General features: G+C 37.8%; 1 protein-coding gene across 1 annotated transcript in view; it reads left to right on the forward strand.

Annotated features, from left to right (window-relative positions):
• LOC114908552 (protein CC2D2B-like) overlaps positions 1-15,361 on the forward strand; it is a 105,836-nt gene extending 90,475 nt beyond the window's left edge. Inside the window, 4 exon segments of the mRNA XM_029244809.1 lie at positions 4,239-4,449; positions 11,142-11,441; positions 11,529-11,688; positions 12,310-15,361. Of these exon segments, the coding sequence (XP_029100642.1) occupies positions 4,239-4,449; positions 11,142-11,441; positions 11,529-11,688; positions 12,310-12,721 (1,083 nt within the window). The 3' untranslated portion in view covers positions 12,722-15,361.
• The last annotated feature ends 245 nt before the right edge of the window (positions 15,362-15,606 follow it).

The raw sequence follows: 15,606 nt of genomic DNA on the forward strand, positions 1-15,606 counted from the left end.
TTATGGAGTCTAATCTCATACAATTTAGAGCATCTGAATTTAGGTCTTCCTTAGGGCAGTTGCCATTCAGGCACAATGGAAGGTATCTGTGTTTAGACCCAAGGTCTGTGGAGGAATAATTGGTGTGACCAGCCTTGCATCTACTAGGGAAGAGTAAAAATTACAACAAATGAAAATCCTCTTTAACCCCAAATGCCAGCTGTATTGTTTTTGTAAAATACAATCACTTCTCCCCCCCCCCCCCCCCCCAACAAAGCAGCTGTCCTCTTATACCCTGTGTCTTCTCTTTCTTCTCATTGTTTTGCTATGTATACTAGTGTCTTAGGATGCTTGGGGAAGTATTTTCAGGAGCCTTTATGACAGATGGGAACAATGCTAATTTTGTGAGAAGCATCAAGAAAATATCCCACAGAGTTGTGAGTATTCCTTCTATGCCTTTATTTCCAGCCTGACTGGACAGTTAACCCATTCTGGGAAGGGGATGGCATTTAGGGTGGTGAGCTAGTGGGGACCTGAGATTGGAGATGGAGATGACATGTTTAGGTCTCTCTGTGCTTTGGTCCTGTGGGATCCTGAGAAGCAAACAGGAACAAGAGTATTCAATTCTAGGGGATCAGGAATAGACATTAGAAAAAACTCATAAGCTGAGAAAAGCATAGGTCATTTTCTCACGCATATAACTGCACTACATGGACAAGGAACTAAATCTGACAGCCATATGATAAGCCCTTGTACTTTACCATTTAAAATAATATAAAGAGAATGTATTGGACACATTGTTAACAGTCTCCTAGTGATGGCCCTTGGATTCTTGCCTTTGTTTTGTCTTCATTTGGCAAAGTTAACATTGTTAAAAATAAAGTCCACAAGTGTCTTCCAGCTAAGTTTCCCAGTGCATCTTTAAGACCTTGTTCAGGCCGCTTTTACAGAAAGCCTGCCCTGGTTTTGTTTTTTCCTAACATCCCACCCCGTGAGCTGGGTTAGATCTCCCTCCTCAGTGTTCTATAATACCCTGTCATTACTATATTATATTCTAATAATCTCTGTATTTTGGTTCACCTGCTGGAGAGAGGCTTGAGACTGTATTCCAGCTTTTATCCCTGAGGTTAAGCACAGTATCTGCTACATGGGAGATGCTCAATAAATGTCACATGATGACAGCTAAGAAAGTTGAAATTTGAAATGGTAACTCATTTACACCATTGTAAAAATCTACAGAAATGGTAAAAAAGAAGAGAAAAATCCTGGAGACTACGTGAGAAATTCACATGTTCCCTTTATTTAGAGAAATTAGTATTTTTTCTCTTCAAAGAGTTGAGCAAGCCTAAGCCAATGTGTTTTCTTTTTCTTCAATAGCATTTGTTGATTCTTTTTTCACTTATACAAAAATTAAAAACATAAAATAGCCCATTAGCCTATCTCCCAAGTAACTCCTACTAATATATTTTTAAGTGATACATGCATATAGGTTTAAAAATTTTGGGATAGTATCTGGTGTTTTATTTATTTGTTTATTTACTTTGGCTGTGCTGGGTCTTCGTTGCGGTGCACGGGCTTCTCTAGTTGCGGCACGCAGGCTTAGTTGCAGTATGTGGGATCTTAGTTCCCCTACCAGGGATCGAACCCGGGCCCCCTGCATTGGGAGCGCAGAGTCTTAACCACTGGACCACCAGGGAAGACGCAGTATTGGGTTTAAAATGAGCTTTCCCCAACCCTCACTATTCCCTGATTCCCTAAGGTTACCAGCATTATTGGTTTTTTTCCTGAAAAGATACCCAATAAATTAGTATATTTGCAAATATAATTTTTTTGTTGTTGATACAAGAGGTTGTAATACATATTCACTGTTCTGTACCTTCATCCCACCCCACCCTCACTCAGTTTGTCAGAATTTTCCATATCAACACATATAGGTCTACTGCCCATTATTTTAATGTCCACACTGAATCGATGTCCCTTAAGTTTATCTAATTAGTTCCTTGTTGCTAGACATCAAGCTTTTTAAAAAAATTACGCTTACTTTGAGACCCCCTATACCCTTTACCCAGTCCTCCCTCCCCATCTCCCCCCCCACCCCCATGGTAACCATCTTGCAAAACTATGGTGCAATTATCACAGCCAGGATAGTATTGATATTGATACAGTCAAGGTACAGAACATTTTCTGTACATTTATCACCACAGGGATCTCCCATGTTACCCTTTTATAGGCACACCCTCTTTCGTCCCATCCTCATCCTCCCTTAACCTCTGGCAACCACTGATCTGTTCTTTATTTTTATAATTTTGTCATTTCAAGAAGTTACATAAGTGGAATTATGCACTATGTGATCTTTGGGGATTGGCTTTATCCACTCAAAATAATTCTCTGGAGATCCATGCAGGTTTTTGACATTAACCTTTTTATTCTACCATTTTGCTATTAAAAAGAGTGCTGCAAAGGACCTCCTTATATGTAGGATAAACTCCTAGGCCTGGTGTTGTTAGCTTAAGGGGTATCTACAGTCTGCATTTTCAAAAATTTATATTACCTAGTTCTCCTTCAGAAGGTTATATCGATTGTCAGTGTCACCAATAATATATGGGAGTTCCTATATCCACTCTTGATAGCATAAGCAAAAAGTTAATAAAATATAATCTGGTAAGTGAAAAACTATATAGCTATCCCTCAGTATCCATGGGGAATTGGTTCCCAGATCCCTGCGGATACTGAAATCTGAGGATGCTCAAGTCCCTTATATAAAATGGAGTAATATTTGTGTATATCCTACACACATCCTCCTGTATACTTTAAATCATCTCTAGATGACTTAATCATCCGTGTTGTAGCATATATCAGAATTTCATTCCTTTTTAAGGCTGAATAATATTCCATTGTATGTATATATTGCATTTTGTTTATCCATTCATTTGTTGATGAACACTTGGGTTGTTTGTTTCCACTTTTTGGCTGTTGTGGACAATGCTGCTATGAACATGGATGTACAAATATCTGTTTGAGTCCCTACTTTAACTTCTTTTGTGTATATACCTAAAAGTAGAATTGCTGGATCATATGGTAATTCTACATTTAATTTTTTTTGAGGAATTGCAATACTGTTCACAGTGACTGCACAATTTTATAATTCCTGCCAATACACAAGGGTTCCAATTATTCTATATCCTTGTTGACACTTGTTAGTTTCTGTTTTCTAGATTTTGTTTTTTGGGTTTTTTTGACAATAGCAATCCTAATTGGTATGAAATGGTATCTCATAATGGTTTTTATTTGCATTTCCCTAATGATTAGTGATTTTGAGCATCTTTTTATGTGCTTATTGGCCATATGTATGTCTTCTTTGGAGAAATGTTTAGTCAAGTCCTTTGCCCATTTTTTAATTGAGTTGTTTTTTTTTTTTGTTGAGTTGTATATATAAAAGAGTCCTTTATTTAATCTGGATATTAACACCTTACCAGATATATGATTTGCAAATAGTTTCTCCCATTCTGTGTGTTGCCTTTTCACTCTGTTGATAGTGTCCTCTGATGCACAAAAGTTTTTATTTGATGAAGTCTAATTTGTCTTTTTTTTTTTCCCTGTGCTTTCAGGGTCATATCCATGTTACTTCCTTCCATTGTGATACCTTTTGGGTTTAGTGTGGCATTATGCTGAGCTCATAAAATGAATTTAGAACCCTTCCATCTTTCTCTGTGTTCTAGAAATACTTTAATAGTATAGAAATTTTCTAGTTTTTAAAAAATGAGAAGCCTGATTAGAAGATACTAGTGGATGTATACTAGTCTGTACCTTCCACATCCCTGCATGTATAATACAGTATGCATCATATGAGGAACATATCTGTTACCTTCTAACCAAAAGCTTTGAGCTTCTTGTAGGGGGTGTGTATGTATGGTTTGGTTGGTATTTTGGTAATGCTGTTTTCCTGAAAACACCTGGTAGGGAAAACAGGATTCCCTTATTAAAAATCTTGTTAGAATACATTTATTCCATAATGCAGGAAACACCTATAACTGGTTATGTCAGATGTGGTTAAGAATAAGGAGAAAAGTTTGGTTTTAAATTTTAAATGCCATTCATTATCCTGCCACTCATCTTTTTCATTTTTGTGTTTTACTCAAGAAAAGTGTGTTTTAGGCACTTGTATCAGTAATATATTGGGGGAAAAGTGTCACCTTTGCACTGTGGGAATAATTCTTCTATATGCTATGTGAGACTAAATGTTGTTCCTCTTGATTTAGGAGCTGAAGTTACCTTCCTACAAAGGCCAGTCCCCTCAACTAAGTCTTAGAAGGTATTTTGCTGACTTGATTGCCATTGTGAGCAATCGTTTCACCCTCTGCCCTTCTGCCCGACATCTCGCTGTCTATTTGCTGGACCTGTTTATGGATCGGTATGACATCTCTATCCAGCAGCTGCATTTAGTTGCACTTTCCTGTCTGCTTCTAGCAAGTAAGTATGAATCTGATATACATGACTGGAAAATTCCATTGTTTATAATAAAATAAATTTATATAGAACTCAGTGAAATATCACCAAATTCCTTTCATTCCAGTTTACTAGTATCGGAAAGTTTATGTTGAAAGTGCTTTTTGGCATAGCAGTTCTTAACCAGACATATTAAAAAGTGGCTCTGGAGTCTTAAAAGCATGTGTGCCTGGTCCTACATCCTAAAGATTCTGATACAGATGTCTAAGCCATTCCAGATCTACTGACTCAGAATCTACATCATGGGGCCTGGATATTTTTTAACTTTTTAAAAATTCCAAAGGTGATTCTGATGTACTTTTCCAACTAAGAACCACTGTCTTAAAGCAGTGGTTCTCAACCAAGAGCAGTTGTGCCTTATGGGGGGTAGTTGGCAATGTGTGGAGACAGTTCTGGCTGTCGTCACAACCTGGGCGGAAGGTAAACATCTGCAATTCACAGGACAGCCCTGCACAACAAAGAGTTATCTAGCCCAAAATGTCAGTGGAGCTTAGGCTGAGAAACTCTAAAAGGTACCATACTCTCCCGTTGTTAGAATACCTTCTACTGGGTGTGTAATGAGTTGGATTAACGAACTGAAGACTCATGTGCAACTGCTATAAATGTGAAAACATCTGCTTTTGCAGGAGGCAAAACTACGTAGTAAGCTGTAAGGTAGAATCTGATAATGAGCCTTTTGGTGCCTTTCTCTTAACATCTTCCTGTAACACATTTCATTGTTTGTTAGTACCTTGAGAGAAAGAGGGTGAGTAAAGGCATTGAAACTGAAAGTTTTCTTCTTTTAGTAATGTGAAAAGATGGTATTTGATATTGAAGTTGAATCCATTATGTAGTTTTTATATTATTCATGTCATTACAATAGAAATTTAAGTCCCACTTAAAGTAGCATGTAGAAACACTGACTGCCTTCACCTCTAACCTCCACTTGAGGGTTTAGGATCCAATGTGATTGCTGTCTAAGGAACATTCCTCCTCTACCCTGCCACCAGAATTCTTTCTAAAACACCTTTGCACTTTGACTGCAAATAAACCTAAACCAAATGCAGGCCTGTGTGGTATCATTTATGAAACCAATCTCTCCTCAGATTTTCTTTTCCTGCCCTTATTTTTCCTTTCATCTGATGACCTCAACCTCTTATCTCCTTGAGCAGGTCTTTTTGTAAGTTATTTCAACTCCTTTGTGGATCAGGCTGAATATAAATAAACATAGCCCACTGATGACGTTCCACTGCCTGTGGGTTGAGGTGGAAACTCCTTATTGTAACATTTAGAACCTTTCATCTAGACCCAGCCACCTTTCTAGACTTGCCTTCCAACCCTGTCCCCATGTAACTTAAGTCAGATTCTTACCAGAATAGTATATTTCCTGAATATCTATATTTCTCTCTTAATCTATTATCCTCTGAGATCCAGACACATCACCTGCTCTCTCCCCACCATCCAGAAAGCCAGAGGTAATGCTTGTACATTTATAAGTAACCTTTAATTTAACCTTTAATTAGGGTTTCATCCTCATAAGCAATCATGTGTACAATTCTGTATATGTTTCATCACTAGCTATGAAGCCCTTTGTGGTTTAATAGTTTGCATAGGATTGGAAAAACCCATACTTGACATGTCAAATGTGTGAGTATCCACATGGAATGGCTTCTTGTTATCCTGAGAATGTTAGTTTATTATAGGATCAGTTTATAGTAGAGAGACACTGGAAGTCAAACATGCAAGTTAGGTTATTTTAAAAACTTGGGATCATTAATGAAAAATTGCCTGCTATGGTTATCACTGTCCTTTTACCACTACCAAGCCCTACCTGGTCTATGCCTATGGACTGTGAAATTATGAGTGATGCATAGTCAGTTCGTAGACTGACTTACATTTGTGACTAAAATTACTAGTAACTTACTAAGTTACTTGGGGATTATAAACTAGATATTCATAAACTACATGTCACTACCAAAGTTCACCTAGGTCTCTAGTTGAATGACAACTCTGGCCGCCATGCAGTGCTTGGCATTGGTGTCAGGTTTCTGCAATTTCCACAGTTTGGGGAAAGGATACTTTATTTGTGCACCATCTTAGATTGGTTGGAATGGAGTTTTCAGTTGTTCTTGTTTTTAAATTATCTATTACTGTTAGTTTAACGTCGTGATCAATTTATTTTATTGAAGGTTATTTGATTTAATCCGTGTAGTAGTATGTAGTTCTTTTGGCTCATTTTCCAGGAACTAGGATTTGCATTTGCTGGGTTCAAATGTGAACTGTTTACCACCTGTTACTAAAAGAGTCAGATACCTCCTCCCTTTGTTCTGCTGACCCCACCCCTTTTTCCCTGAGAGAGAATTGCTCTTACATTGTTCCTCTTCCACTGGAGAGTGGGAAAGTGTGAGATAGGTGTCCCCCAGGGTCTCTGCTCCTCCCAAGTAGGCACTGGTCAAACGAGTTCAAGCTATCAGCTCTTCACTAGGGTCAGGAATCAAAGAGACTGGCCCTTAGTAGCCCACTGCGACCTCTCCTCCCTCCCGCCTAACTTCACTACGACAGAAGTGCTTAGGATGCTTATAAACTGGTAGCCTGTTTTCAGTATCTAATGTCTGTTTTAAATTTGTGGAGTTCATTCTAGTGTTTCTTACACTCTGTCGTCTTATATTTGGATTCCGATGTCAGCTCTCCAAATAGTTATCATAAACTTTATTCAAATAGTGCTTCTCTCCTCACAGAATGGATGTCCCCCTCCCCCAGCTGCTCCCTGCTTTGGGATGGGCAGCCTTTTGTGTAAAAGTGAAAAACAACTTACAGCCGACAGGACTGGGTGACAGCTGTATTTCAATTATTAAACAGGTCGGAAGGCTTTTGGGAGTTTGGCTAAAAATGGAGCACAGCTTGTAAGTTCAGGTACTAATGCATATCCTGCTGCCTGGGTGTACATACTATTAGAGGTGGGAAGAAAGGGCCTACAGATTGGGGAGAGGCGTGTAGTGTTTTAGAGCGGGGATTATAGGAAATCTATATGGATATAGGTTTGAATCTCGTCAGCAATATGAATTTCAACAACTTGAACTTGAGTCTCAAGTTACTTCTCTATAAAATAAAAATAGACACCTTACCAAGTTGTTGTGAGGATCAAGTGGGGTAATATGTTTAAAAGCATGTATGAAATTGACACATAAAAGTTAGCATTGTAATGATTAATTCCTCCATAAGTGTTCTATAATCTTCACTGGCTCCCTAGCCCCAAAGGTTTTGGCTCATTCCAGAAAAGACTGATTTATCCTGGGAAATTCTCAAACTCTAACTCTTTGACATGTACACCCTGGCTTCCCTTGCCTTCTGTGATCAGCATTGAACTTGTAGAGAGCATGGAAACAGTCTTAAACATGAGGCTTTTGATAATTTGCTCAAGGTATTGTGTAACTAAGATTTTGGAGTCAAGATGAAGCCGAAGTGAGATTATAGGCTTTTAATAGTAAAAATTTGTGACAAGAACTTGTTTCTCCTTGCTCACCAATACTGGGTTGACAAAGCTTTTTACTATTTGATGGGTGAAAAACTGTATTTCACAGATGATTTTGTTGATATATCAATTTTTAGTGAGATTAGAACCTTTTTTCTTTTTCCTATGAATTGTCCCTTCTGGTTCCTAACCCATTTTTTAATTAGATAGATAGTCTTATACATTTGTGAGAGTTCTTGGTAAATATTAAGGATGACTTTTTTCCTACTTAGTAATAAAAGACTAGAATGTGGGTTGGCAGAGATTACAGTGACATCTGATCCATGCCCTACTACCACATATCTGCCATTCACTCCTGGCTTTGAAAATGTGCTGGTTTCCATGGCTGATCTGAACATTTCCCATAAAGACAACCTGATGTTTTGTTTCTGTGGCCCCTAATTCTTTGTTTTCTGGGAAGCAGATGAGAATTTCCTGTGCCTTTATTTCCTGTTTGGGGGCCTTTATCAATATAATCACATGGCTTCTGGTATTTCCTTTCAATTGAAGAAACTGATCTTTGTGATCTGTATGTGGTATTAACGGATAAGTAGATTTAAAATAGTCACACACATAGCGTTCAGCGCAATAAAAACTGGATATGAATGCAGGTACTCATTGACGCTGTCACACATTTTGAAATCCTTTAATATCCATGTATCTGAGTGTATTACTATATATAATGAAAAGGTTCCAAAAAAACTTAAACATTAATTAAAATCCCAAGTATGGTTATTTGTGCAGCATGCAGGTTATTTTTTATCTTTGCAAATCAAGATGCAAAGGCTTTCATGCTTGTAATAGCCAAGTACTTTATAAATATAAAAACCCCATGGATGCTTAATAATATAAAAGTTTGTCTATTCTGGTAGTTGTTGTCCCCATTTAACCTGGTGTAGTACTTTGGTCTAGAAGCACAGATTTGGGAATTCAGACATAAATAAGTCTTCCATTTTGGGTTTGACTCAACTTAATTGACTTTAAATGAATTGGCCAACCTTGCTACCTTGGTTTCTTGAGCTGTGAAATTGGTCATATACAACTGTTTTCTATGTTGAAAGTTTCAAGGAGATAATATGAAACATTCTTGATCCTTGCATTAAACAGTGGATTGTGGTATATTAATTCCTTCAAAGGAACGTCAAGCATGATATAAAAAAACTCATTAATTTTTTACAATACTCCTTTGAAGTATACTGCCAGTATTGCTGCTTCTACACAAATAGAGTACTTTGAAAGTCTTAATGATTCATCCAGAGGGACTGAACTGAACTAAATTCCTAGGTCATTCTCCTTCTGAAGAATTCCATTTGGTTATACTGAGAACAGTGGGTTCATCTCCTATATTTATGCAGTGATCATGCTGGATGACTGTCATTAAGACCACTTTAGTGCTTTCAGCTGTACTAATAAATGCCTCTGGCAAAACTTGTGAAATTTATCTTTGTGTGATTTGAATTGGGAAGGACTATCTAGATTGTTGAAAAGTCCGAATTATGTAAGTTTTTTGGATCATCTCTTACCTGCAGCGATGTTAAGAGTAGTTTAAATCTAACAAAGTTCAAAATTTCTGGAGTGGGAGCGAAATTTTAAACTTCTTTGGGACTAGACTCTTCTTAAAGTTATGAGCTTAGAGTCTCTTGGCATAGGAGACAAAACCTTCTACTCTCGTTCACCCTCCCTAAGCAAAGACCAGGGTAGTTAGCAGTGCTTTTTCCTAAGGCAGGCTGACTTGAACAGACCTCACTGACTCCATTACGTGGAACATCTGGGCTGAGTGATTCTGGCCACTACCATTTGTTGTCAGAACTTCAATGTGTGGTGTAAACCCATTCCTTCTGGAAGAGAAACTTCACAGGGAAACTCATTTGGTTTCTTCCGGTTTGGTAGTCTTCGTGGTCTTCCCCCCAAAATGTTTTTAAATGGATAAAATTGTAAGATTTCTAAAGAAATCAAATATATTTAAATAGTTATCAAAATAGTAGAACAAAAAATTTATATAGTAATATATAACATATTCTAACTAATTATGAACAAGTGCAAAAGCTATTGTGAGAAATCTATAATAATTGCAATATAATATGACTATTTTATACCTTAATGTAAAATAGAACATAATGCTAGGAGGTAGAAAGCTTCAGTTTTAATCTCCCTTCTATGGATAATCATGGAACAAAGACCCAAAGAGACTTGACGATAACTCTTTTGGTTCTGTTGCTGCATTTGGAAAATCATAATAGTACTTGATAGCTTGAGTTTTCTCCAGCCATAACTTTTAGAAACATCTAAAGTGAATGATTTATATAGAGTAAATGCTTGCTTGGAAATTAAAAGTGTGAGATGGTACATAATCCATAGAAAAATTATTCAGGGGCTGGAGAGGGCATTTTATTCCTCAGCTGTGCATATGGATGAGTATTTCCTGAAGAGAAGTTAATGCCTTCAAATAATGACGTTCAGCCATCAGAGCATCTTTACTCCTATTCTGCTTTGAGTAAGGGGATATAAAAGTGGTATAAAATATCCTCCCTTTTCTTAATAACAGACTTGGCTAGGTTTTTGTTTTGAATTTAGAACAGGAGGAATAGGGTTTTTTGTATAATGAGAATGCTTATGTTAGATATTCACCCAGTTTTTTTCCTCTAATCTATTTGTATCTCTCTGGAATTGAGATTATGCTGAAAATATGCTGAGATGAAACACTTGAAGCTTAGCTATTTTTGATTTTAGATAACTATGACATTAAATTCTTTAAATTTTCTTCTGTTCTAACATAATTTTCTTTTACCAACTACCGCCTGACCCCCAAAAGAAAGTTCCTGAAAAGATTCAGCTGGTGAGATGATGGAGTTATTTTTTCATTGGCACATAGGACTGTTTTCATTACACAGTAGGACATATATCAAAATGTTTACACATTCCGGGTTTTTTTTGGTTTTTTTTAGGGGAGGGTGAAGGGTGGGGAACAGAGGCACTGGGAGAGAAAACATGTAGATATGAGAACCACAGAGTTCTGGCACAATTGTATCTGCCCAAAGTAGGGGAAAAAATGTCTTTGGATCTAAATCTTTGCACTAGGACAGCAGATCCCATTTAAGTGACTAGACTTATATTGATCACTCGCCTAACATTTTCTCTCTCGCTCTTATTTTCCTTTGCTTATAAGGTAAATTTGAAGAAAAAGAAGATAGTGTGCCTAAGCTGGAGCAGCTCAACAGCCTGGGTTGTATGACTAATATGAATCTAGTATTAACAAAACAAAATTTGCTACATATGGAACTATTATTATTAGAAACCTTTCAGTGGAACCTCTGCCTTCCAACAGCTGCCCATTTCATTGAGTATTATCTCTCCGAAGCCGTGCATGAAACCGATCTTCATGACGGCTGGCCAATGATTTGCTTGGAAAAAACTAAACTCTACATGGCCAAGTATGCAGATTACTTCCTGGAAGTATCTTTGCAAGGTGAGTCATTGTGGATGCCAGTAAGTGACTTGTGAGCTTGTGACTTGCGCATTCTGTTGCTTAGGTTCATTTTTGATGTCTCCACAGATTATGCCTTTCTAAATTATGCACCTTCTTTAGTAGCTGCAGCATGTGTGGCTTCTTCAAGGATTATACTTCGTCTTTCTCCAACGTGGCCTACAAGACTGCATCGTCTTACTGCTTACTCCTGGGATTTCTTAGTTCAGTGCATTGAACGGTTATTGATGTAAGCCTCTTTGTTCTTGTGTTTGTAATTTCTTATTAACATTCTCCATGTATAAGGGGCCCTGGGAACAAGTTCTCAAAGGCCCAGAGCTTTTAGGATACTGGCTCTGACAGCTGCCTGCTGCCATGAGCAAGCCCCTGTATGAGCAGTACTTGGTGGAAGGGGAATTCCTTTTGGCTGTTATCCAGGTAGAGGCTGTCATTGCTAGTATGATTCGGGGTACATAATAAGGAAAGGAGGTGCTCTTGCGTGAGCCCACAACTCTGAGATCATCCAGGCAAATCTTGCCTCATTCCCACATCTTTGAATTGTGGGACCATCAGGATGTCACCAAAGTGGCAGTCATATTTAAGTACTTACTGTGGCCATAGCTCCCAAGCTGAAAATAGCCCTTAAAGCTACCAGCAGTCAGTTCTCAAGGGCTCTACCAAGGAAAGGAGCTTTTAGAAAGCTAAGAGTGAGATCTTTCTGTTGTTGAAATTATGGTTGCAGTGACTGCTACCTGGGCAGTGGGGCAGTCCAGGGAGTCAGCTGTTAAGGAGTTGGGGGTGGTGCACGGCTTTCCTGCAAATTTTTCTCAAGTTAACATTATTAACAGTTTCCTTTCTCTCCATGTTGCAGCGCTCATGACAATGATGTGAAAGAAGCAAACAAACAGAGAGGACAGGCAGGACCTCAGCCAGCACAACTAAGTGTGTTCCAGACAGCCTCCCAGCCCTCTCGGGCAGTTCACTTTCAGCAGCCTCAGTATCTCCATCAGACGCATCAGACCTCGCTGCAGTATCGCCATCCTGTATCGGAACAACCGAGCTGTCAGCAGATTGTATCTACCACACACACCTCATCTTACACACTACCGACATGTCCTGCTGGCTTCCAAACTAGTGTTCAGGGCCTTGGGCACGTGCAGACTGGTGTTGGGATGTCACTGGCAATACCAGTAGAAGTTAAGCCCTGTCTGAATGTTTCTTATAACCGGAGTTATCAGATAAATGAACATTACCCTTGCATTACTCCATGCTTTGAAAGGTGATTTTATGAGAAGGTAAGACTGGTAACCCAGACTGTTTGTGACTCAAAGCTCTGGGGCAAGCTTTGTGTAAACTTCTCTTCAAAAGGAAAGGGATCCAAATGGCATCAGAACTCTTCCGACACCAGCACCAGGAAGACTGAATATCCCTTCCAATGCACCATGAATATCTGGGAGGACTAAGCTAACACTGCAAACACTTTAACAGTGTGTATGTCAAATGCTGTTAAAATACATCCTTATATGACACAAATTTTAAAGCCCCAACTGATGGTCCAAATATTTCAAAAACATTCAACACAACAGAAAACTTGGACAGACTTCAATTTGCCGTTTTGTGATTTGACCTGTGGTGCCCTCTGGGCCTAATGTTGGCTTATATGTCAGAAACTAATGTTTATCTGTGGACTTGCCAAACAGTCTTCTTATGAAGGAAAGTTACAGTATTAATTTTCGAAGAGGTCCTTTTTTTTATTCTGCAGTTTTGAGTTATATTTTTGATCTACAAATGAATTTCTGACTAAGTTTAAACTCATGAATTGCTATGCTATACCAGTCTGTGCAGTTAAAAAAATTTTTTTTAGATATTCTATATAACTTCCTTATCACAGGTAGTATAGGTATCTGGATTTATGTACTAAAATTAAGGGTGGAGTAGCTCTCTTATCTTAAAATCATGGTCATAAATTTTTTGTTGTTTTTTCCCCTAAAGATCAGCCTCAAATCTTTAGAATTAAACACATTTAACTCAGGGAATTTGAACTACTTGGAAACTCTTAACTGTAATGCAACATGCTTTGGGAATGTTATAGTATGAACTACCTTAATAACATAGGTTAGTATACTCCTGCTAGAATGTGTTTTCAAACGAGAACATAATTGTATCCTAGAATGAATGAAGTGGTGGTTCTTATCATTCATAATGCATATATAAGTTTTGCATTTCTCAGTGCAATCAATGATTTATACTCAGATTTGATATTATTCTAAAAAAGTTTTTTCAAGGGAAGGCAAAACTGTAAAATGTCAGTACTAGAATAAAGTCCCATAGGTTTATTTTGAAGTGGAACATGGCCAGGGTAGTTCTCAGGTTGTGCTAGAGCAGCACTTTGTTACATGGAAGACAGGTTTTATAAGCAACCTTTGAATCCAGCTAGTCAAGAGTAAGCAGGCAAAGGTGACTTTCATTAGATTGGCCCCAGGACTGCCCTGGGACATTTCACTGTACTGGTGATGAGTGAAAACAGCAATAAGTCATTACAGCAAGGGCAATTTGGGGGTAAAGAGTTTGGAGGGAATAAACTGAAAAAGTAAAAAGAAAAAAATCATTGTAATAACTGAAACTGTATACATTGTGCTCTTAACTGTGGGAGAAGAGATATTTGGTGGAGGGAAGCTTTCTGATTTAAAAATTAGTAAGTTGTGTCTTTTTGTTTGTGTTTTTTTAAAGGTAGCACTTGAATAGAAGGGAAACTGCATGGCAGGTATGTAACTGCCACAATATGCATTGAAGACAAACTTATTATAAAGATGTTGTGGGTATGCAGCAGGAGTCTCAGTAATCAAGCCAATGGCTTTTGTTAGGAAGGGAAGGGACTCAACACAGCAGCGGATCGATCCAGATGGCTCCAGTAGATGAATGTGGGTGGGTGGCTCCTGTCAGCATGAATTCTTAGAGAATATCCTTTCCTTTAAAGAAAGGTAACTTTTAGAGTACATAAGTACATAGGGCATGATGTGGAGTTATTAGTCTGGTAGGTAAAATGAAAAACCACTCAGGTAAGAACACTCACTCATGGCAGTTTTCAAGCATGAAAATTGTTTTCTGAAAGTATCACCACTTTCTCTTTACAGAAGGCTGCTAATTGGATTTTGGTAGTTCTTACCTCAAGAGAACGTGAATTATTTGGGGGAAGGTGGGTTCAAAAGAGAATATATCATTCACATTCAGAACCTAGCAACCTGGACCAATTTTCAGTATTTTAACTACCTCAATAATACTATGAATGTAAGATACTGGGATAGAGATCCCAACTTGAAACAACAACTGGTGCCTATGGTAATTTAATGTCTTGTCAAATGCTTTTACTGACTGGTTTAAATGTCATTCTTGTTATAGAATATGCCTTTTTAAAAATCCTATAATAACACTTCCCCAGTTTATATTTAAAAAAGCTAAAGAACACTGGATTAATCTGGGGGGGGGGGCGGTGTAGAGTAAAATAAATAATTGGTTCCTGTCGCTGCATACCCAGGGTGGGGTGGGATGGGGTGGTTGGAGAACCAGAACTATTTTTAAAACATTAGGTTTCAATATAAATACAACTCACAACTGCTAGCTTCGGGGGGTGAGGGTGGGGGAGTGGTGTGGGTTTTGTTTTGTTTAATTTATTGATTAGTCTTTAAAGTAGGTTTTTTTGTTTTTTGAGATTACCGGACCATCATTAAATGTGTACTGTGAAGAAATTAATGATATGCATAAAGGGCTTTACCAAAGTCCACTAAATAAACACTAAAGTACGGACTGCAAACCAAAATGTATCTGTTATGACATTAATTGCAAATAGCGAGTATGGTGCTGAAGTCCACACCAATGGAATTAGATGAGTGCTATGCACTTAATTTTAAAATAAAACTAGTTTTTGGTAAAATGGTTTTGGTGTTTTGTTTTAAATATAAATATGGATATCTGCAGCTTCATTAAACCATATCACGTAAGTCAGACTTGGAATTATACTTACTAAGAAAAGGCTATCCAGATGGAGAATATAACCATAGTAGTGGGAAACATTTGTCCATTCATTATGTATTCCATACTGAGCACCAAAGCCAACAAAAGTATATTTGACACCGCCTTTTTGGACATTTGAACATAAAATCAGTTGTTA

This window comes from Monodon monoceros, unplaced genomic scaffold (genome assembly GCF_005190385.1).
Source record: "Monodon monoceros isolate NGI ecotype Baffin Bay Population unplaced genomic scaffold, NGI_Narwhal_1 Super_Scaffold_4, whole genome shotgun sequence".
NCBI classification, from domain to species: Eukaryota; Metazoa; Chordata; class Mammalia; order Artiodactyla; family Monodontidae; genus Monodon; species Monodon monoceros.